A 25,144-nucleotide genomic window follows, 5' to 3' on the forward strand; every position below is an offset into this window, starting at 1 on the left:
ACCTGGGTGTGTCTACAAGAACACAATGAGGCAGAAAATGAGGCAACTTGCTGAAAAATCATCCCAATTTTCACCTTAATTTAATCCTTTCATAAGTTATCTTCAATTAATAAACAAATGACTGAAGCAATTGCGTGAGCAGAGAAAATACAGGCTCTTTCACACATAGCCGTGCAGCTTGATGTGCTTCCCCTCACTACCTCCCTATCTCACAAGGAGTTTTTGAAGGTGAGGTGGCACAGAGTTGGCATTTAACAAATAAAAATATGGCTATTATATTAGCACTTGTACAGCAAGTCCTTAGCAGGTAATAAAGAAGGCAATAATCTTGTCACTTAATATTTCAAAAATCTTAAACATGTACACAGTTCTTAGAATGGAATAGCATTTTCTGGAAGAAGAAATTGACCAGGCAGTGACTGTATGACCACACACAATATATTAAACATCTTCATGCCTTCGAGTTGTTTTTTTTTTTCCTTTTCTATTTCTTTTCTTTTCTTTCTTTCTTTTCTTTTTTTTTTTTTTTTTGGTTCAGTAAGCAGAGATTATAACAATTCCCATCTGGTGGATTTGTTTTAAGGATAAAATGAGTTAGGAAGTGAAAAGCTCTTAGAAGGGGGTCTACAACATGAAGTAATCTGTTAATCTTAGCTATTATTAATATTTACTTTTTGTACCTATAATAAACCTAAACCCACCCATCCTTAGGTCTAATCGTCCCCATGTAGTCTTGTACAACTATGGGATCTCTTTGATCACACTCTTCCCCAATCACCTACATATTTTACAATGTTGATAGCTTTACAGTTAATTATAATTGGATCAGAATGTTATTGGTCGGTTCCCATATGTTGATTTTGTCTCTGACATGGTGTTTTAAACTCCCTAAAAAATAAATTCTTTGCCCATTCTATACCATCTAGATTACTGCTAAGACCACAGCAGATCTATTTTTATGGATAAAATACAGATAGCAACACCACGATACTTATGAAGAGTTTTGTCTCAATAGCATTCTAATTTTCCTCCTCTTCATTATCACCCATGCTATCTTCACCTGGGCTAGAATAGCAGCCCTCTGGCTCTCCATGCACTAAGTGCTTCTTCAAAGTCCAAAGTAGTTTTATCTTCTCCTCAGCTTATCGCAACTACTGTTAGGAAGGTGTTAAAACAATAGGGAAATTGTCATTGACAATTTCCTAAACAAGGCCAACGGTGGCTTACAAGATAGACTCTATAGTTAGTCTGATGTCCCATTAGAGTAATTTCCAAAATGCCTGGTTTTAGTTCCAAGTTTAATTTGAGAACATCACATAGGCCTCTGCTGTGTCAGCCCAGGGAGGCGGAGGCTGAACAGAGAGCCTTTGGTTCATGTCTGAGTTTTGTGCAAAGAACTTGGTTCCAATATTATTTTGTCAAGTATTTATCACTGAACCTGAAGAGATACATTTACCTTCCCTTAGACGTGCCAGAATATCACCAGTTCACCCTGTATGCCGATCATCTTGAGGCTTATGTACATATGGCTGGACTTGAAGGGGAGCAGAAAGCCTCCAGCAGGTCTGATGGGACCCAGTTCTCACTCGATTTAACATCTATAGCTGTGTGTTCATGGCCACTCTCCTATTTCTACTCTGGATTCTTATCACCAAAAGTGCAGAGAAGGTAATGACATCAGTGGATAGCCAGGTGATACCATTGTCAAGGCTAAAGTGGTATCAGATTAACTGTCAAGAACCCGCCACCTTGACATCCTGCCCGCGCCCCACAACACTTCCCCTGAGCTCAGCAGATAACGCTAATGCCCCGATGCTCTGGGTCCAGACAGAATCGTGCACCTCTCTATCTGGGTCGCACTCATTTTCTTTCCTTCTCTCCTTGCCTTGTCTCACTGACCTCCAACAGCTGCTCTACAGAACATCTTTTGTACCTGTGGGCTCATCACTGACCTTACTCCCATCCGGGAAGCATTACCATGTTAACGTACCAAAAGCAAAAACTTTGAGGGCAAACAATCCTTGATCATGGACTCGGTGTGCTATTTATGTCCTGTGAAATTAGGGTCAAGTTATCTTTGTACCTTTTCCTCATCTTTAAAATGGTGATAGTAAGGGGGCTTCTTTCCTACGATAGCTGTGAGAACTCAAGTGGACAGTGCGTGAAATTCCCTGGCACAGTGCCAGGCACGTGGCACGGGTGCTCAGTTAGTGATGATGCCTAACGTGGTTGAAAGCTCAGAATGCAAGTGCTGAATCTGCTTTATCTAGGTTGTCTTATTTAACCCTCAGAATTACTCCATAGTGACTTATGAGACTGGCACTTTTGTAAATTGCTCAGAGCATTGCCTGGCACAAAGTAAACTCTTAAAGTCAGCATTTACTAGCATTATTGTTCCTGTCTTCATTTGACAGATGAGGGATTTGAGGTGAAGGGAGGTTAAATATTGACTATTAGGACCTACTACTTGCCAGGATACTTGCACAAAGAATGTCTATATTAGAAAAAATTCCACCAGCATGTATTATTTTAATCAATGCATGCTAACGATGCAAAGGCTTAGAGAGGTTAAATATCTTGCCAAATGCTGCTCGGCTAGAAAGTGGCTGAATTGGGATGTGAATCTAGGCTTCTATGGACTCAGCACCTGCCTCGCCACTATATCACACTATTACCTGCTCAGGCTTCCTCACCCCCACCCCTCAGTGAGGTTTAGCAGATTCCAGCCACTCCCGTCCCCACTCCTGTGAGAACTAGGCATTGGGCAGGGACAGCAGAACCAAATCATTCTCAGGCCATTTCAATCAACACTGGCACATTGACCAGTTAAAAACAAAATCTCCTTCCCAAGAGATTCCAGTGCAACCTTTCCTGCTTGTTCTATGTGGCTTTGCATGTTGATGACCCTGTCAGCAGCGTGCACTGACAAGGAAACCTCCCCTGGACCAGTCCCAGTGACCAGAGAGCAGGCTCCAGAGTTTGGGAACCAGGTTCTGTGGAGGAGGCAGTACTGGGAGGCCAAGAGGTGCTGCGTTCCTTAAGAATAGCTTTGGATCAATAAAATGGGGTTTTTGGGATTTGAAAATTTTGTTTTATTAAACAACGTATGGCTAATATAATTTAATTCAACACAAATAAATAAAGAATAGCAAAATACCTCAACTGTACTCTAGGCTATAACAAACTGATGGAAAGGACAAGCCTGACCTGGTAAGCTCTATAAAAGAGGTACAAACATATAACTGTGGGGACATATAACAGGGAGGTATTTCTTATTGTTAGAGAAAAATCTGACAGCAATTCTCCATGTTACCTGAATACTCTTTCTCATCACTTGGAGACTAAAAAAAAATGGCCTCAGTCTAAGTCCTACTGCAGATCAACTGCATGAGAGTCTCTGGGATGTAATGTCCCCATGTAGGTATTTTTGAAAAGCTACCCAGGTGAAAACACTGTAAAGCAGGTTTGAGAATCACTGGCTTAGGGAGAAGGACCTCACCAGGATTTTGACAAGTGGAATTGGGGATGGAGGGATGGTCAGGAAAAAGCAGACTAGCAAAGGAGTGGAGAAAAGAGAGTACCAGGTTTGGAAAGAGGAAAAGATGTATTTGAGTAGGCTTGACGGTCCATGCGGAGTATGAGGGGGAGCAGAGGAGAAAGATTCATATGCGCAGGCAAGATGGATCATGGAGACAGACGCGCATCCAAAGGAGTTTCAATCCTATTTTTAAAACATGTAAAATTCTGCTCTCATTACATGCTACTGGTAATTATATATCAGTTTTCATTTCTAAATGACCCAGATAATTATGCCAAGACAAAAAAAACAATTGCTCACAACTTCTGTTAAAATAGGAATCATTGGGATTAAAGAAACAAACAAACAAACAAAACCCCTCATAAACACAACCAACAGAATGGTGATCACCAGAGGGAAACAGGGGTGGGATGGGGTAGAAGAGGGCAAAGGGGAGAGAAATGCTGACAGAGGGAGACTTGACTAGGAGCAGTGAACACAAAAGACAATATATAGATGATGTACCATAGAATTTTACAGCTGATATTTATATAATTTTATTTACCAATGTCACCCTAATACATTTAATAAATAAAAAATAAAAAGATAAAATGTCAAAAAACAAGAATCATTGATTCCTACCACTGTAACTAAACACAGAATGCACTGTATCCTATAGGAACAACAGATCACTGTCATCCTCTTCTGCAATGCCACTTAGCTAATTTTTCTGTTACTCCCTTTCCTGGAATTATAAAGATACACTAAAAAAAGAGAAAGAGAGAGAGCAAGAGCGAGAGCGAGAGAGACACTCTGCTTAACTCCTCAAAAATGGCAATTCTGCCAGCCTCAGTAATAGCTAAGACTAGTCATTTCTTCAATAATATGATCTACTTTAGGAGAAACAGGCAAATCTTAAAAATTTTTGGTGATGAAGTAGTAAATCTTGCACAAGTGCTGTTCTTTAATAACACTCCATGTTTACAGTAACTGAAGTCAATAGAGCAGGTGTTATCACCTTCATCTAACAAAAAATGGCATGAAGCATGACATGCAACTGTTCTCCTGAAAGCCTACAATGGCCACCTTTCAGCTGCAAACATGTGCTATTTCTGCTGTTGTCTGGGGGAAAAGTATAGCTGAGTACATGCTGCTAAATCACTTGAAAAATACTTTTAAAGATTGTTTCAGATGCTGTTTTTTTTTTTTAATGTAGGCATTAGGGGTTATGCTGATGTGATAATTTTCAGGGCCATTAAGATGTGTTCTTTTGATTCAGAACATTTCTGGTCATAAATCCTTCAGGAATGAGGTCTTGCCTCATGCACACCCATATTGCCATAAGGCTTAAATAACACTGTGCTGCTGTGATGGTTATTCCCTATAAATATTTTTTTTTCTGAATTAAGACTCACATGATTTTGTGACATTTAATAGCTCATGTTATGCACCACACTCTACAGACTGAGTTATTTATGTCAAACTCAATAGGAAATGAGCCTGACCTGATATGTTTTTGATGGTCTATTCCTTCGATCATTTGTGCATCAACTGCCTACTATGTGCCTACATCACTCTAGGGCTGGAGTTGTGATGGTAAAAAATAGACAAGGTCTGTGCCTCCCAGGAATTTGTATGTTTGTGGCAGAAGACATTTACACACATGTGTAAGCATGGTGAACTTGAGGATATAAAATGCTATAAAAGATGTAGAAAACAGTGATATGAATATAATGAAGTGACTGGGGAAGAACTACTTTAGACAGAATGGCCAGGGAGGATCTCCTTGAAAAAGTGCCTCTGTAGCTGAGAATTACATAAAAAAAGAACAAAGTCATGCGAGAAGACAGGAGTTGAGTGTTCCAGACACAGAGAAGAGCAAAGGTCCTGAAACTGGGCGAGTTCATTGTCATGTTCAAGGTGTGAAAAAGTCCAAAAGGCTAAATATATGGGGCGTGAGTCCAAGAGTTAGCCTTGAAGTCCACGCGAAGAAGTTATCTTACATTCCATGGGAAGGCAACACAAGGCTGAAACAGAAAAGTGACATGAGCTGGTTCATACATCTCTTTCACCGAGAAATAATTCTGAGCCAACAGAGTACCCAGAATTACCAAAGACTAAATGATGCTCATGTGTCTGTTCTTATTGAAACCCATTTACAAAGATATTTCTAAAAGTGTGGAAGTAAGAGGGGATTCAGATTAACAATGACCCAAGTTAAAAATGCCACTAATAAAAACTCTGTTCCCTTGCCAAGGCATCCAGTTTGCTGAGATTTTTCCTGTCCAGACCAGCAATCAGTTCATAGATGAACAAAGCACCTCCTCAGGGAGTGAAAGAGTTTCAATCCATGGCCCGCCTCCCCAGGCCCACCACTCAACACAACAGAGAAATCAGCAGGTGAGGGGACCATGACATACGTCATCCTATCAGTGACATTTATGGCAGTGACAGGGTCCTGATATATAATTGATATAACTACCATCAGGATGACAGGTATAAACTGAGACTGTCCCTGGGATATGGGATCTAAAGTCACCCCTGACCCAGGCTTGAGTCTCCACTTGCAGGAAAACGGCAGTGTGGCAGGAAGCAAGGTGTTTTCTTTTCTCTGACTGTGTTTCTTTATCGGGCACACGAAATAGTTGCATTTCCTCATTTATTGAACACCAGCCACCAAAGGGTACCATTGGAAAGGCAGAGAATAAAGCCTATTTCATGCTCACGGTCTAGTCAGAGAGCACATAAATTGTATGGTGGGGTAGTAAGTGAAGCTATAGAAACATACTCCAGAAAAAGCTCCAGAATTAGCAGAGGACAGGAGTGATGACTCCCATGAAGACGTCAAAGGCTGCTTCCTGGGGGCCTGGTGTACATGAGCTGTTTGATCTAGTCCTATTCACAGGGCATCTATTTACTCTGAGCTGCACACACATGGGAGTTCTGAGCTGTATGTAAAGCAAGCCTATGAAGACTCAGGATTAACGCAAACCTCCACTGAGGCTGCATTAACAATAAAAGGAACATGTGTAGAGTAAGGAGCAGAGTGCTGAACATGCAGGAACATTTAAGATCATAATAACTAACATTTATTGAACATTTAACAGATACAATTAATTCTCCCAGCACTCATATGAACTAGCTACAAACGTTTCCATTTTAGAGATGACACAAGAGAGGTAAGGCTAGGTAATACCTTGGCCAAGGTAACCTACTTAGAAGTGGCAGAGCTGGAGCTTGACTGAGGCAGTTTGGCTCAAGGGTGAATGCTTTCAACAACTACACATCAGGCTCCTCAACAGTAATGTCAAAGCTGGGCTGGATAATTCATCCTGTTGCCCACTGGTCCCTAATTCATCTTTGCATTAAGGTAACCTCAGGGGAGAAGTTAGGAAAAAACAGTACATGAATCTCTATAGCAACCACTGAAAAAAGAGATGCAATGAGCAAAGACAACGAATTCTCATTCTGCAGTCTGAGCTCTGGGGACCCACGGTCAGAATGCCTGCCCTCTAGGTCTGTCCAAGTCAGCATTAAGAATTCAGCTGAGTCCACATGACATGAAATAACTCGACTGGCCAAAGTTCTCATAGAAACAATTACATTTTTGATCAGCTGTTTGGCTTTCATGAAAGTTCTAAGGTCTTGAAGGTGAAGAACTCCATCTGTTAACTTCCATTCAGCATTTAATAGAACCACAAGCAGAACAGTGATTAAAGGAGACCTTGCAAGGATGGCGGTGGTAATAGCAACAGTAATAAGGTTAATGCCACTCTATGTTTGTGCATCATTTCGAAGCTTACCATCTTTAAATACAGGTTATCCCATTTAATCCTAACAATGCATGCGTAATATTATTCACATCTTTACATATTTATAGGTGAAGGCTCAGAAAGGTGCAGCGAACTCTGCAGTACAAAAGCTGAAATTTAAACTAAGCTTTTGAAGTCCAGCCACATTCCCTTCTCTTTTACAGCTCTGCCTTAAAGAGTTAAAATTTTCAGCAAGCCACCATGCTGTCCTTTGAAAGAACACAGAGCCTTAGCATACAGACCCAGCTTTGTCCTCTGACTGCCCCAGTTTCTGCATAAAAATTCTAAACCCCCACACTGCATAATCCCTGACCTAATCTCTGAGTTGCAGAGGGAGGACATTTGAAAACTGGTGAGTTTAACCACTGAGGGGTCATCGTTGAACAACGGAAGCTGACCAGAGCTGGCTGCCCCTCCTGCAAGGGTCCTGATGGATGGAGGGCATGGCTGAGAGCTGCTTACCAATACAGGACTCCCCGGACAGTGAATAGGTCCCATCGTCATGGAAACCGCTTCTGCACTCACAGTGGTACCACCCTGGCAGGTTAACGCAGCGGGAATGGTGGTGGCACTCAATGATTCCCTCTGTACATTCATCAATATCTGCCTCAGAGAAAAACACAAGCCCACCAGCACATTAATTTCTTTCAACACTAACCTTTCAGCAAACACCTAAAACATGCTCATGTCAATATATCAATTAAAACTGGTTAGTCATTAGTCACCTAAAATGAAAGTTACATGATGAACCAAATCCCATTTTGTTTTTTTGCAGAACCCAAATGGAAAGCTTTATTGTAGGATGTGTTCTCATATACTGAACAATGAATGAGAGTTGATGGTCATAAAGATGTTCCCAACTCCAAAGGTTGTGTAGGCTCGAGTCATCCAAAGCTAACCTGAGGATATTTAGCGTAGTTTTGTTATTGAATGTATATGCCTTTTCTCTGATTCAACAATTCCAACATAGTAATTCCAGATATTATTTGATATTCTTTGATCACATCCAAGGTTAAATCAGTTTAGAGAACTCTGGATTAAATAATGTTAAAATGATTTTTTTGTAGTGCAGTCTCAGAGACTTATCACATTTATATGCCCTGCAAAGTTCAGAGAGGAGAATAACAACATGCACTGTTTCCTAAATACATCTGGCTGTAAATGCTAGTGTTCTGGAGAGCACAGTCTGGGAACTATTGTTCTAACTCTTAACTGCTGATTTACTGGAGGACTTGATTTCTGACAGTCAATCAGAGATCCTCATTCTTCAGCCATTCCTGATGAAAGACAGTCTCCTGGACTTTGTTCGCTCTAGGATCTGGCTTTTTAGGATCAGCCAACACCTGGATCATGGATAGATTCTCTAGCCCAAAGGTTTGCCACTGAGTTGAAGCAGATGACACCTTTGCAGAAAGATGAGCTGTCAATTGTGATGCCAAGGTCAGCTCATTCTCTCCACGTAAATATTTCTTGCAAGATAGCCATTGTTGGCTGGGAATTGTCCCCTTGCTGTCCTGGAAATATCTGAACCTTGGCAGTCTCATATGAATGGAAATCTAATTAATATAGGGATAGAACATGTAATGATTCAGACCCTCTTTGGGGTCTTTTTCAGCAGTTCCCTGCTGTAGGCATCCGCTCAGGGCAATGAGCTGTTACCTGGACAAGTTGTGCATGGAGCTGCAAATGTATTTGAAAACTGTCACCCTCATCTCATGGCATTTCAGCCAAGCAGAGAGAGAAAAGGTGTAGTTCCTTATTCTGGGCAACTCTAGCTTTAGCTTTGGTTTTTTCTGCCAACTGCTATCTTCTTCCTTTATGGCCCCTGTGATTGGGCCCCTATAGTCCTTGGACATCCAGCCTCCCTTAGGTTTCTAAAGGTCATCAGCCCTCAGGACCTAGTGTTTCTAGGGTACCTTCTGCTATTGCAGTCAGGCTCTGTGTCCATTTATTATAAATCCCCAGAAAATGAATTTGAAACAACTATGTTGTCATCTCTGAAATATTTTACATGTGTGTGGTTCTGTGGGACATGTCTTGAATCACTAAAAAATTCAATAATTGAAATAGAGAAGTGACTGGAGGCTGTGTTTCAGAGAGGAAGGTCTGGACCTAGGTGATGAGTCAGCTCAGTACGTTTTGAGTATGGGTTACTGAGGGACACACACATAATTAGAAGACCGGTTTCCACAGGTAACTTCTCTATGTTCAGCTCAGAGAACTCTCTGCAACGGAGCAGCAACAAATTATTCCTTAGGCCGTTATTTCCAAAGCTCCTAGAAAGGCAGTCACAATCCGCACAGACCCCATCACTTCTAGACTACCAACACTATTTAGGTAATAACCATCTAGCCACAGTGAGTGCTGTGGGAAACCAGGAAATACAAAAGCAAAAGCTTCTCACAGAAACAAAACGATCACATGTCCTAGCTGGCCGGAGAGGGGCCTGGTTCACACCCGCCGCCCCTTTCATTCTCAAAACCACCCCCGTTTGGATGATAAATTATTTCAGCACATTACATTCCTCCAGTCCTCAATTTCATAGGAAATTTCTAGGAGGAGGAGTGGTGGTGAATGAAGTGCAAATATTTTTCTCAATTTGCAGATATTTTTATTCCCAAACTGAGATAATTAAGAGAGAGCAGTAAAAGCTTCCCTGACCCAGCGGGCCCAAAGTTACCTGTGTGGAGCTCTCATAGGGAGTAAACACAATCAGAGAGTTACACATCTACAACTGCCCCAGAGCCCGGGAATCCCTTGCTTGCATCGAAAATGAGAAAAGTAGCAGAGATGCCCCTTGTCTGGGAGCTGCACTGCCAGGGACTTGATGGGAATAACCAGAGCACATCACACTCCAGTGCCTGGTAACAAGGCTACACATTTCTGTTCTGGGTGCAAGGTTTACAAGTGAGGCCCAAAATGTCATTTTATATGCAACCAGACTACTCAGGAGGTGCTCCCATTTCTACTGTGCTCTCAGAACTTGCTGTTTCTTCTGCACAGCCATGGCGGTATTAAGAGTGACCACCACAGACACAAATCCAAAACACATTTGGAGGCTTTTCAGTGACATTTTAGGGGCTTTAAAAATTATAAATGGGTTGTAGCTGCCTTTGTCCACAGAGGTGTGTTTTTGGCAGTCAGCACTTGCCACAGGCAAATAAACCAGACACGCCCTGGGACCTGGGTCTCCATTGTGGAATCCGACTCTGTCTCTCAAGGATTTCTGATGAATTACAGTGAGCCCCCCTGCCTCACACAGGTTGTCAGCCATCCCAAAGAAAATGAACAAAAATAATCATTTTTTCCTTCTCTAACAAGTCCTAGGATTATGTTTCAATTTCAGTTTAATCCAGCACCGACCTGAAAATGTGGCAGAGGTAACAAGAGATGCTGGAGGATTGAGAGTGGAACCTATGGTGTTCATCTTTCCATCCTCAGCTATAGAATAACTCATATCCTAGCCCAGGCCATGCAGCTAACAAACAGTAACACCAGGTTCAGAACTAGCTAGAACCCGTGTTTGTCACTTGTTTATCATATCATCTTCTTGATAAATCAAGAAAGGAAGCTTTAAGCAGCAATAACATTTATTTAGTTCTGTAGATATTTGTTGAGCTGGAAATATGTGCCAAGGATGACTTTTGTGCTGTGGTGTCTGGAAAGGCAACAAACACATGATTGCTGAAACCCAGGAGCTCACAGTCAAGGGGAGGAGATTTACACGCATCCTTCGGATCTCTGCCAATGTCATCTACTCCAACTCCTCCGGGTACACAGTCCCCCACCCGCAGGGACTCTACATAGAGACACTTCCATTTAAGCACACATCTTACTCTATATCACAGTTATTTTCCTTTTGTGTCCTTCACTCATATGCAAATTCCTCAAAAACAGAGATCTCTTAGGTTTACATTTCTTGTGACAGTATCAAGAAATAGGAAGGTGCCCTCCAAAAGTTTGTGGGAATGAATGAATGAAAAAATTAATAATAATGAACTAAATGAAAGGAACAATGAAAAAGAGCTATAATAGAGATTCAAAGGACCACAGTATTTCCTGCTGTTTGCAAATCACATAGATGCAAAGGTCAACTCACAAAACTAAATGTAATAGGGTTAGTTTAATCTTTACATGTTATTTACTTTAAAAAGACACCATGTAGTTTTTATTTAATACTTTGCTTCTATGTCTAATCTTCAGAGATTTTTAAGGTGGCACAATAGGCAACAAAAAGACACAGTTATAGTGGCCTTTAGTGATGGTCTTACCTATAGCTTGAGTTTTAATAATATTAACAACAAAAAACAGAAGACTACCTAAGGTTTTCTTCATCGGATGTGCCCTAAGCCATGCATTTAATCCTATTTGGAACACACAGCAAATTTGCTACCAAGAGCCACTTGCAAACAAATCCTTTGATTCTTGTAAAATTCAAGTCTCTTGAATTGGATGAATGTCTTCCTTCATCTGATAACCTCCCCCTCAGATTTGCTGCTTGAAAATTTATAAAAGCAATCAAGTTTTTCTTAAAGTTTAGTTCCAAAGAAATACTTTTGTATTTCATATTAATTGGTTAACATTCACAGTGAAGTACTGGCTTGATTTGTACCTGGATTACATCTCTTCTCAGGATTTTATAGTGAACAGGATGAGTCCTAAGAAATATTTTTGATGCTTTCATTCATTCAACAAAAGCTCACTGAGCACACAAGTATAACACCCTGTGATACAGAGATGAAATGATAAGGTTCCTGTGCTCCACACACATAGAGTCTATCAGGACAAACTGAAATGTAAAAAAATAACTGTGGTTAAGAACATGGACTTTGGAAACAAACATGACTTCTTCAGACCCCTGCTTGCCACTACACGAATACTTTGTTTACATTTTTTCCAAGTATTTGTTTTCTCATTTGTAGATTGAAATGAATTAAAATGAACTTCATTGGACTGAAGAGTGAAAAGGACTCAAGGAAAATCTATTATGTTTCTTCTATTGTATAGGATATTAACTTTGGACTCTATACTGCCTCTAACAACCAGAAGAAAGGGGAAAAATCTAATATTAACCTATAATCAGGAAATTGGTTGGGACTGCTGGATGACTTTCCATCTTTAAAAATATTCATTTGTATTTTGAGATAATTGTAATATTGTAAAACATTCAGAAATAGAATCTATGAATCTATAATATATACCCCATTAAAATACGGATTCTCTTCTTGGAAAAATTGTCATATAAATTTAAGTGCAATCAGTAACTTAAAGGCCCACAAGTACAGCAACCACAAGCCTAATTATTGTCTCATCGCTGCAGAATGCCAGGACTGCATTCAACAGGGCGCACATCAGAATGTTTGTGGGAAACTAAAAGGAGAAGTAAAAGAGACAGAGGCTCCGTGGTAGAAACAGGCTAGCTTCCCCATGTCCTCTTCCTTGGCACCCAGGTCTGTGTCCGCAGCACACTTCCTTTGCAGATGGGTGAGGCTGTGGGAATAAGCTAGAAATAAGGCAATTCCAACATGGCTTTCAAAAATCTCTCGTATGATCTCCATGCTATTTCCTTCTGCCCACGGTGGGGCGGCAGGGGTCTAAGGTACTAGGAAACCTTGGAAGCTCCTTGTTAAAAAGGGGCTTTTTCTGCCTGTCTTTGTCCGCCTGGCTTCCCGCATGACGATGTAGAGCAGAGCCCTTCCACCGGCCAGAAACTGTCACGGACTATGTATATGAGCAAGAAATTCACTTCTGTCTGATGGAGCCATTGCAGTTTGGGGTGCTTTCTTGTTACAGCCAGCATTTTCTGTTTTGATAGACTCCTATCTATAGGAAGGGGAAAGACTGTGCTCAGGTCAGAACTCACACAGACACAATCTCTGAAAACAAAAACCAGTCAACAAGAGAAAAGCCTCAGCACCGGCCACCGATTACACAGGCAGCTGAAGTATTAGGAGAAGTTCTCTGCTTCAAGTCAAGAGACGAGACAACAACATGCAAACAAGACAAAGCTTTGTAATCCGATATCCTGGCTCTGTTACTTTTTAGCTGTGTGGCTCTGAGCAAGAGATTTATCTTTTTGTAGCTTTGGTTTCCTTGGCTCTTAAATGAGGATGACATTACCCAGCTCATAATGTTGTTTTAAGGATTGAGTGAGATCAACGTAAAGCCACTCTACAAAGCTAAGCAGGCGACCATTAGGCCTGCAAAGATGAACGTTTTCTAATTTCTAATCCCCATGCAGCCATGGAGAAACTGTGTCGATGCCAAAACAGTCCACGTGTTGAGCTTTCAATTTCCTGCATATAAAATGAAAGGATTCTGCTATAGCAGACTCCCACCCTCTTCCAGCTTTCATACCCTAGGTGATGGGAGGAAGTCTGTGCTTTGGGCTTATGCCTTCATCTGCTACTAACCAGCTAAATGGCTGCTAGAAGGTTTAAGTGGACCTCTTTGTACCTCATCTGCTTGATTAGCCAACTGTAATTTTTTTTTAAAAAAATGCATGTTTTGTCTGCCTCACAAACTAAACTCTGCCAAGGTATAAACAAGTTCTGGAAGTCAATTAACTGCTACATGAAATATATGGTGATATCATTAGTACTGTTACGTCTTTCTAAGTCCTGACTAGTCACTAGTTTAGGTCCACTAAACTGAAAGGTACCTGTTATGAATAGTGGTGTCAATGGTATTGGTTATATGGCTCTCTGCCTCTTGTACATCTCTTTCTTCACTGATGTGGCACAAGAGAATCAGTCTCTTCTTGGTTTTACACTTTCTCATGTTATCTCCAAAGTCTTTCTTTTCGACTGTCTTAAACAAATCATTCCCAAATCCTTCCATAAAGAACCAATTTATTTGCACTTCAACACTCCTCTATAGTCTGGAAGCTCTCTGATAAACATCTCTAAAGTGACCGCTAATACAAGTTCATATAAAAACTTCCATTGCCTAAGGGTCAGCTAATCTCAGAAGTCTCTGCATTTCAAATTCATTTTGCCCAAGTGTTACATAACACACCAGGTGGACAAAAGTCGGTTTACAGTTGTGAGTATGCAAAACACAGAGTTCATACTTGTATTATCATTTATTAATTATTATATTATCCATATGAACAATTGTAAACCTACTTTTGCCCCACCCTCTATTTATATCAGAAAAATGGGCTTTAAGATAAGGAAAATTAGCAAAGATAAAAAAGTCATTTCATAAAGGAGTCAATTCATCAGGAGGCTATAATTACCTTAAATAGTGAACGTTTTTAATAAAGCTTCAAAATACATGAAACAAAACTAAAGAACTCAAGGGAAAAATACACAAATCCAGAGACTTTAACATCACCTTTTCAGTAATTGACAGAAGAAATAGATAGGAAAAAAAAATCAGTAATATAGAAGATGTGAACAAAACTTAACATTACACCCAATCACTGCAGCATATGTATTTTTTTTCAAGTGTACAGGGTATGTTGACCAAGATATGACAAAATCGTCTCAAAAAAATTCAAGAGACTGAAATTTTATTGTGTTTTCTAACCACACAGAATTAAATTAGAAATAAAATAATAAGATATCTAGAAAAGGTACAAATATTTGGAGAGTACATCATTTCCAAAAGCCCATGGATTAAAAAAAAATCACAAGAAAAATAGGAAATATTTTTAACTGAATGATAATAAAAGTACAGCATGTAAAATCAGTGGGTACCAACTAAAGCAATATCTCAAAACAGATATATGGCTATAATGCTTATATTATGTATAATATATAATATAATGCTTATATTAAAAAAGGAGTTTAAAACAAAGGATCTAACGTTCATCTGTAAGAAACTATCAAAAGACACTCAAATAGAGTTCTACAATATACCTGGTCCTGACGAAAAAGCTGCTGTAAAAAAGGTAGGGTTAGTGACAACATAGGAATGTCTCGAAGACTCTATTAAACTAGAAGGGATACTTTATATCGGAACCCGAGACAAAATAGCCGAATGAAAGTTTTCAGTACTAACGATCAACGGGAACACAAAATCTGTAATTCTGTACATCAAAACCAAAGGAAGAGTCGAGAACAAAGGTTGTAGGAGTAATTGTGAAATACAGATCCAGGAGACTGGGAAGAAGGCAAGTGTGGAGAGAAGCCCAGAATGAGCACCTGAATAAGTAAGTTAGTGCTGAAGCGCCCTTGACTTTCGGTCATCAGTTGCAAGTTACACTTGAATCTTGCTTCACACCCCTCCATCTCTAAAAATTAAACATGTGGCCTCACATAACTGAAAAGTCCAGGGGCTCTGCACTCTGGGATACAGGTAATCAAACAGTATCATCAGGACTTAGAGTCCCTCTACCTCTCTGCTCTTCATCATGTTAACTTCACTTTACAAAGAAGCCGCTCCTGTAGTGGTCCCCTGCTGTTCTAGGTGAACATCATTCCAAATCCATCGCAAAGAGAGATTCTTAACAATAGTATTTGCAAAAATGTCTAAGATTGGAGCCTCACTGGTCTGAAATTGGTCCCTTGCTAAGTTAGGAAGTAATCACTGTGGCCATGCCTGGATTACCAGTTCATTCCTGGAGCTGAAAGTAAAATCGGCTCCACTTGGGCAGTTTCAGGGGACGAAATGATAATGGAAAAAAATACAGTCAAGATTAAATTTAAAAAGAAAAAAGTACCTTGAACTGAAGATTGCGAAGGGGTGGTTCCCCAAGAAATACTGGAAAGCAATTACTAGAATGGGTGGTATATTTTGGGGAGGTAAAAACAACAGATTGCCATTCGCCCTCTTTTTATGTTACAGTGTATTATGAGACGCACATGCTGGTTCTCAGCACCATGCTGCTCTGGGCCACCTGTAACTTTTCCTTGGCAATGCTCCTCAGGCCTTCATGTCTCTGTTCTCTTAGTGTCATGTTGGAGTTCTTGATATATGCATCTATTGTCAAGAAGGTAAATGTAGATGTCAATGTCACTCTAAGAACTAAGTATAAAAGATTCTTATTTAAGACTTTGGGAAAGATAGCAGAATAAACTTCACGCTATTAAGGGTCACATAATGTATTCTGGCAGTCCTCTGGGAGAAAAACATTTCATTTGATTGTTGTCATCATTGTTGCTGCCATCGTCATCATCGCCATTTTTGAGACCTTGTTTTGTAATGGTGTTAATTACTCAAAATACGTTTTTAAATTTTCTTCAGCCTTATATGGAACAAAGATTTTCCCGGGCCCCTAGTCCATCATTCATCTGTTTGGCCAACTTTTCATCAGACTTTTTGGCCAACTAGCTTTCATCCAGGTGTGGCAAGCCGGAGGCGCTGGTGAGACTTAGGAGAAAGAGGAAGAGAAGCAGGACACTCCTTTCCACAGCCTCTCCCTTTGGTGGCACCTCTGACGGTGGCCATGCCTCTGCAGCCCCCGCAGTGGCAGCGGCTCCCTGAAATGCTGACCTCCAGTGTGGCCCCAGTTCCCCCCGCTGCTCAGAAAACTCTCCTAGCACCTTTGTAAATAATTTTCTCTATTATGTTATCCCCGCTGAATTACCGCAGAGGTTTTTGTTTTCAGGTTAGATTGTGACTGACACACTGCCTTCCATTCCTTCCTGGAAGAAGAGCTTGACTTGTTTACATAAAGAGTAGTGATTCCTTAATCTCAAAAAAAAAAAAAAAAAAAAAAAAAAAAAAGAGTACGACCATAACCCAGCCCCAGGGGCTGAATCACTCTTGAAGTAACTTAGTACTTCAAAGAGGGGTCATCTACCTAGTGGCATTAACACTATCAGGAAATAAAATAGAAATGAAAAAAGTCAGCTTCTGCTCCTGCATACAGAAACAGAAATTCTGGAGGTGGACCCCAGCAACTGGTATTTTAACAAGCTTGTCAAAATCATCCAGAGAACCACACTTTGAGGACCACAGGTTACAGTAATCATGTTATTCCTGTCCTGCTTCCCAGTGATTCCTCTCGATCTGGGTATGTGGTCAAGTTCTGGCTAATGAGAAATAAGGGGAATCTGCTGGGAAAGAGTAGGAGTGGGGTCGCTTTTCAAGATGAAATGACAGAATTCCTGACACAGTCATTCTATTTAACAAGCTGGATGGAGGGGCTGATGACTGGAGGGGCAGCCTACTTGGTGCCATGGGGAAAAAATCCAGTAAAATCACAGACTCACCAAACTAGCCTTCTGATATCACTGAGCTGTGGAACCAGCCCTGCAGCTACATATTGCCAGAAATTTTATCATGAGGCATAATTAAGCATTTTATGATTAAGTCACAATTACTTGAGTTTCCTGTTACTTACAAGCAAAAGCAATTCTAACTAATAGTATATTCTTACCCCTATTTTTCAGATTTGAAAACCGAGGCCAAAAGAGAGTAACTAATTTCCATAAGGCAATATATCTCACACATGATCTGGTAGATTCAAATGTGTTTCTGATTCCAAAACTTCAGGAATCAAGTTTGTTCAGTTACTCTCAACAAACTTGATCCCTTGTGACCTGAAGTGATCAGCATACTGAAATGGCTATGTTTTACTTTTTCCCCTTATGCCATTATATCAAATCCTGAGTATCTTTATGGACTTCGAATCCTTGATTAAGACAATAGCAAATCCATCTTGAACAACACTGTGTTTTCCTGCTTAAACAAAACAAATGCAAATTTCTCTTTAACTCATTCTTGCAAGATGTTAAACTTATCCCTTTAAGGACAGGTCCACATTGTTTTTTACTTTTGAGTATTCCAATAGCCTGCATTATTCATAGTGGAGGTATTTATGCAGACATGATAAATAAGATAATTTACCTTCAAATAAAACAGAGAGGCTTCAGCCCCCGGTGAGAATTTGAGAATTAAAATAAGTCCTTTAGAAAGCTTTACCATATTTCTGTCACCACTTGATTACACTCAGAGAAAAAAAATTATTCCATGTTGTGTAATGGCAGACATTATAATGGTAACCATCAGAATGGAAATGGTATTTTGGAAAAAAAAATATAAGCTTTTATTTGTCACATTCACAAAGTTCTGTGATTTGTGTTTTTGAAAGGGAGAAAATTGCCTTTTATTTTCTCTCTTCTGTGAGTTGGGGGAAAAAATCAAAAGAGAAAACACAAGTGCACTCTTAGTCAGAGGGACCTGGGTTACAGATTCCCAAGGAGCACTTATGCTGGTTCATCTGGTTGTAGCTCCACAGCATCCTGGATGCATCTGGTTTGAAAATGTCTTTGCAGGACGGATGCTGCTCACAAGGGATCCAGAGATAGAACTAGCCCCCACGAGTCAACCTCAGAATCTTGGAAACCTGGAAAGCTCAGAGCCAGGGCCAAATAACTACAAGAGGAAATGAAGTATAAATCATTTCTCTTTGAATAAGTGAACAATCAAAATTGAGAAATCTCTTAGGTCACTAGAGAAGAAAGACTACTGAGAGTGTATATTACATGGGGGTAAGAATCACTCAGAAATGAATTAGAGGATGATATTGTTTTTTATGGTCATATGTTCTACGTCCTTTTTCAGTGTCTTTCTATTGTGTGATTTAGCCATTGAATATCAGTGATAACTGAGAATGCCTGAATTCTATGTGATTAGAAATCATTGAATCATAGAGGAACAGAGGACTGGAATTTTTATATGCTACCATATTCAAGGTCATACACTCCAAGGATTAGGGGCTCCAAGCAGGCAATAACATAAGTGGATGCTATAGTCCAGGCCTAAGTAAACTGGACAGAGAACATGCCCTGTCCATGGGAGCAGCTAGTACTTAGCTACAGAAAATGTCTCCATAACATGCCCTGTAGGAATCCCAGCAAAAACCACTCCTTCATGCAGCTGAAGGTTCACTGACTGTGACTGGCTGTAAGGTTGTTTTTGTTATTGTTGTTGTTGTTATTATTATTATTATTATTTTAAATACCAGTTAGGCCAACATTGGGCAGGATGTATGAAACATATTTTTATTGAACTTGAGCTCTCAGTTTGCAAACTTTGAATCCAGTTACCATCCTTTTACACATAGAAAATGTGAGGCTCAGTGAGAGAAGAGATTTACCTAAGGTCTCCTAGCTGGCTGGACAAATACCTAATAACATATACCATGAATCAGTTCAACAACTACTTAGAGTAGCAATGCCAAACAGCTAGACACACCTGAAACACACACACGCACACACACACACACACACACACACACATCACCTAACATATGCTCAGCCAGAAACTTTTCTAGATGCTGAAATTTGAAAGGAAGGAAGGAAGGAAGGAAGGAAGGAAGGAAGGAAGGAAGGAAGGAAGGAAGGAAGGAAGGAAGGAAGGAAGAGAGAAAGAAAAGGGGAAAAAGAAGAAGGAAAAGGAAACTTGGCTGGTGTAGCTCAGTGGACAGAGTGCTGAGCTGCCAACCAAAGGGTTACTAGTTCAATTCCTAGTCAAGGCACATGACTGGGTTGTAGGCCAGGTCCTCAGTAGGGGATGTGCGAGAGGCAACCACACACTGATGTTTCTTTCCTTCTCTCTCTCCTTCCTTTCCCCCCTCTCTAAAAATAAATAAATAAAACCCTCAAGAGAAAGAAAGAAAGAAAGAAAGAAAGAAAGAAAGAAAGAGAAAGAAAGAAAGAGAAAGAAAGAAAGAAAGAAAGAAGACACATTGGGTGTCTAGGCACTAGGTTTTAGTTTCCATGGCAGCTCTGAGAAGTAGGGCTTACTTTCCCCACTTCACAGATACAAACACCGAGAGACCATGTCACTTTCCCAAGGCCACAGAGCTGGGATCCAAGTGCAGGGCAACTAATGTGAAAGATTCTGTTTCTCCTACTGCACAATATTGTCCCTCCATGGCACCTTCTAAGAAATCTTAAGTAACCATACATGGCTTCTTCCTTTGAGCACCTGCCAGTCTGCTGAAGAAGACAAACTTAGAAACAAACATCTCTCTGGGGGAAGATCTACACTGAGAAACTACAGAGTTTGCAGGGGGAGGGTGGGGGACACAGACAGAGCCAGGCCTTCAGGAAGCCACTCGCTCAGCTCAGTAGAGCTTCACTTGCTCCCCTCCCTGAAACCTGCAATGAACCAAACTGGAGGTGCCAACCTACTCCCCACAATCTCCAAGAGTGTTCTGGCTTCAAAATCAAACTCAGACCAGGCAGCTCCTAAGAAAGTCTTTTTGATGTGAAATGCTGTAGGCTTGGCAATAAGAAGGATCCCTTAGGCCTGTGCAGCATGGCGCCATGTGCAAGGTACTGTCACGTGGTACTGCATTTTGTTTGATCCTCAGACTCCCGCAGTGAACCCAGCACTTGAGGGTACAGAATCACCCTTCAAATATGATGAACTGAGGCTCAGAGAGAAACTGCTCAAGGTGGAGGGCGACCCTGCTGAGAAGCCCTGGCTCCTGGCTCAGTGTTCTCTGTAGCCTTACATGCTAACTATTCAGGCGTTTGGGGAGAGAAAGGAAAGCATACTAGTGGCAAGCCACAAACGGAAGGTTCCCCCAGAGAGAATTAGTTAACATGTTGAAATGGAATTTGATTGCTGTTGGTGGTATTTCTATAGTTTTCATCTTCATCTCCTGAGATTTCACTTTTGTTGTATTTTTCTGTTTCAGTAGTTTTCCATAAGCTACTCACATTTGTCCTTTCCCTAGGCTTGCACCAAAGACTGAGATTTTCAGAAAGAAGTACAAACACAACAGCCATAGGAAACCACTGATTATTTATATTGAGGACTAGTGAAGGTCAGTACTGTAGAAATGATGCAGGTGTTTAAAAGCAAACAGGAAAGAAGAATAAATAAATAATTTAAGTATCTATTCATGATTGCTAAAGAAAAGTCATCCTTCAGAGCGTTTCACCGGTTTTTTATTGTTGTTGTTGACTTACCTTCAGTCCTACCCCATCTTCAAGCAACAGGAAGACTTTCTTCTAAGAAGGATTTTATCATCCATCACCATTGCTACAACCATCTGCATCTCCTTCATCTCTTAACTCCTGGCTTCTCAAGAATGACATTGGCCAAAAAAAAAAAAAACCCCAAAATAAAAAACAAACAAACAAAAAAACTCAAATGCATTGAAAATTGGTCCTGAGCAAAATGGGACAGGAATGAAACTGTACAAAGAATAGTTCTCCAATTCCTAAGGTAGGACGCTCTGTCACAAAGACAACTGCACACCCGTCTGTGCCAGATCTATTCTGTGGCCTTAGGATGGATGGCCCACACAGTCAGCCCTGGGAACAGAAGCAGCCCACGCATATTGCATAGCTTTGCCTGGCACATAGAGAGTTTTATGTAACAATGGACCCGGGTGCCAAAAGTAAGAATCTGGAGGTTGCACAGACAAAGATTGGATTCTGAGCATCTCTAAAAAAACAACCAAACTGATCTAGCAGCACTGGACCCATGCTGCCACATGGCAACAACTGGTAAGAGATGAGCAGCGTCTGTGCCTTTAAATGGGGCAGAGACTCTCCACTGCAGAGCAGCCCACACATGGCTCACTTCACTCGTGCCTGACAGGTGTACATACAAATTTACGACACCTGCCAGGGAGGCTGCCCTCGTGCTGACAACAAAATTTCAAAATTTTTCCTATGGTACATGTCTGATGTTATAAATATTCCTAGTATACAACCCCTACACAAGAATTTTGATATACCAAATACAAAGGAATATTAACTAAAAAAATCATAAGGCAAATACTTTAATTACTGTAAATTAGCAATGCTAATTATTTATTCGTTTCACAAAAATGCTTGCTCTTTCTAAACTATTATTTTTCACATGTGCAGAATAAGAAAATATGTTTAGTTGATTCCGAAGACCTTGAAGAACAATCCTGTACCACTTTATATACTGACTAAATAATGTTGCCAGGTCAGTTATTTGCAATTAAATAATTTACAATTAAAAACGAGTAAAGTCTTACACCTTATTCTTTATAAGGCAATAACTAATGTAAATAGAAATTTGAATATTTCGATGCTAACTGATTGCTGTGCCCAGTCCTGGGACACACACCTGACGCCGCAGGTGGGGTGGAGGTCCCGGCGCCCCTCCTGCTCACCAGGGATGAGGAAACCAGGGGGGCTCAGACTCAGCCAGAACCAAGCTGACGCTTGGGCTCCACCCCTTACTGGCTACAGAACCAGGTATTATCTGCTTTGGTCCATGGGACTAAAATGGGAGAAATGACAGCTATTGTATATCATTGTGATATTTAATTAAATCATGCCTGCAAAGTGATTACTGATCTCAGATTTCAGAACTCCATGGCAGGTAACTTTTACCTTTTAAAATCTTACTATTTCACTCAATTTTAGCTTATTTAATGACATACTTATCTCTGATGAACTCAGAGTCTTGGGCATCTCTTTGTGAAAGCCCAACACTTTTCTTCCCCTCCTTTTCATATCCTTCACGATCTGTTTAATATATATAGAAAAAGATGCCTTTCTGTCAAGGGAATGGTAAATAATTGAGCCATCATAATCTTGCAAAAGTATTTTTTTCCCAGATATCTAGCAGCAATGCTTTGCACTCTACACACACACACACACATGCACACATACACACAAGCACGCACACTCACACACAGAGACACGTTCACTAAGGAATGACCTTTTGCAAAAGCAAAAGACCAACTTCATGTGAATCTGGGGGAAAAAAGCTAATATCCTTATAATTTAATAAATGTGAACAGTCTGCATTTGGATTCTCTTCCTGTTGCTCAAGTATTATCTCACAGCCATTAATTTTCCCTGTGGTGTTGACTGCAATTCAGTGAGTAAAACAGTGATTGCAGGAGGAGCATTGCAGGCCAGAACCTAACTGAACAACAGGGACAGACTGATTGGCATTGACAAACACCCTTCTGCGGCAGCTTCAGCAGGGCTGCCCAGGGTCCCAGACTTCTGCTGAGTCTGTCCTTACTGATGTGGAATAAATTTGGTGTCCAATCATCTTGAATGCCTGTTTTGGCAAAGAGGTGCCACCCTACTTTCTTATTCCAACATGACCAAATATAGTTTTCATTTATAACCCACCAACCATCTATGGAGCATTAGCTCCGTACCAGCAATCTCCTCAGGAGTTCAAGTAAGTGGACCTGGTGGGGTGGAATGTAAATGGGCTTTGTTGGTTTATATCTGCTGCAAATATTTTCTTCATGGTCATGCAGCTTACATTTTCAGATGGTTTGATGTTGAATTCATAGATCTGTCCTTTCCTTACTGTGTGGTTTTGGATTCTTTGTCTTCATCTTGAAAATAAAAAAAATAATTCTTGCTTTGAGTTTTTTGTGACTTAACTGAGAGGTGAACTACCATTTGTAGTAGGTGAATAAATGCATTGGTTTCCTTTTATCCTACCCCTTTGTTACCAGGGTTACAAAGTGGAATACAGCATCTTATTCCTTTCAGGAGTTCATATTCCTCAAAGGAGACAAGTACATATGTAATTAAAGTACGAGACAATGATATCATATATTTATAAATAAAATGCAGTAAACACAAAATCAAAGCTACAATGTCATTCTCCCTAGCAGCAAAATCCTGAGATGTCATACACCCTGATAACATGAATTCAAATATAATGCGATTTCTGAGGAGAAATTAGCTCTCTTTTTCTGCCTTGCCCTATTCTCAAATAGAGGTGAAATCGAGTGTTTATCTTTTGGGGCAACAGAAGGAAAAGAAAAGGCAAGGCTAGCAGTAAACAGGAGATGGTCCTGTTTCAGAAAGGAGAATGGGTCACCTGTGACCAATATTTTTGTAGTTCCATATTCTAGAATCATTTCAACAAAGTGGGTACCCGCTCGCAGGACATTTCTGGAAGAGCTACAGGTTAGAGCCAGGAGGAGGATCTAGAAGCATCCTCGATGTGATACTGCGGTCTGAGGACTATCACCACCAGGGGGCACCAAATAGCAGCAAGGCCTGGATGAAGGCAGACCCCGGTGCTGGCTCACCTGGCCAGGCTCCTTCCAGATGTTTCCTCAACTTTGTTATGAAATATCTTTGCATTTCATGCAATAAAATACTTTAGGCCCACTTTCTCTAATGCATGGATTTTTACTGTATTTGGATTTTAATAGGCTTCGAACTCTAGTGTAAGATCTGGACTCTCCTTCCCTCCTCACACACCCCATACCATTCTTCCCTTAGCTCATGACACTGGATGCTACGGCTCTCTCACATTAATCATCTATCCTACAGATTTTGCACTAGCTCTTTCCTCTTCTTGTGTTCTTAATACACACAACCAGCTCTTCTATTATTAGTACTCAGCTCAAATGGCCACCATCTCAAAGAATCCTTCCTGGGCCACCACTTTAAAGTAGCTTCATCTCTCTAGTGGCTCCCTACTCCATCACCCTGTTTCTCTTCTTCACGGCATCTTACATGACCTGGTGTATACATTTCTATATTGTCTCTTTTCCTCCTTTAGGATATAAGCCCATGAGAGCAGGGGCTTTTCTGTCTTGCTCACCACCATGTCCCTGCAGCGCTCTAGACAGTTGTTAGTGAGGACGGCAAGCACAGTAGAAGGCTTCTTTGGGTTACCAGTTTGGGTTACTGGGCCCTACAAGGGCAAACAGAGTAAGTCAAGTAGTAATTCTTGGCTTACTTAATTCAAATAGGAAAGTTGTAAGAAACTAGGCTGGGTAGGAGGAAGGGAGAGATCATTCCAGTGAATACATTTGCTGAAATGTATAGGAGGTAACATCTTAATAATAATAGCAATAACAACAACTAGCCAACATTGAGTGCTTTCTCTGCCAATCACTCTTCTAAGTACTTTACAGGTATTAGCTCATTTA

The 25,144-nt window shown here is 40.5% G+C and overlaps 1 protein-coding gene across 3 annotated transcripts in view; it reads right to left on the reverse strand.

The window, feature by feature from the left end:
- The window catches only part of NELL1 (neural EGFL like 1), a 723,728-nt gene that overhangs the window by 45,331 nt on the left and 653,253 nt on the right, over positions 1-25,144 (reverse strand). For 2 of the 3 annotated variants that reach the window (XM_054585996.1, XM_054585994.1), the window contains one exon: positions 7,792-7,932. The exons of the other annotated variant lie outside the window; for it this stretch is intronic. In XM_054585996.1, coding sequence (XP_054441971.1) covers positions 7,792-7,932 — 141 coding nt within the window. The remainder of the gene's footprint in view (positions 1-7,791; positions 7,933-25,144) is intronic. 3 annotated transcript variants of the gene reach the window in all.

Source organism: Pteronotus mesoamericanus, unplaced genomic scaffold (assembly GCF_021234165.1).
Source record: "Pteronotus mesoamericanus isolate MK-2021 breed Mesoamerican mustached bat unplaced genomic scaffold, CSHL_Meso_final contig_90, whole genome shotgun sequence".
Lineage (NCBI taxonomy): Eukaryota > Metazoa > Chordata > Mammalia > Chiroptera > Mormoopidae > Pteronotus > Pteronotus mesoamericanus.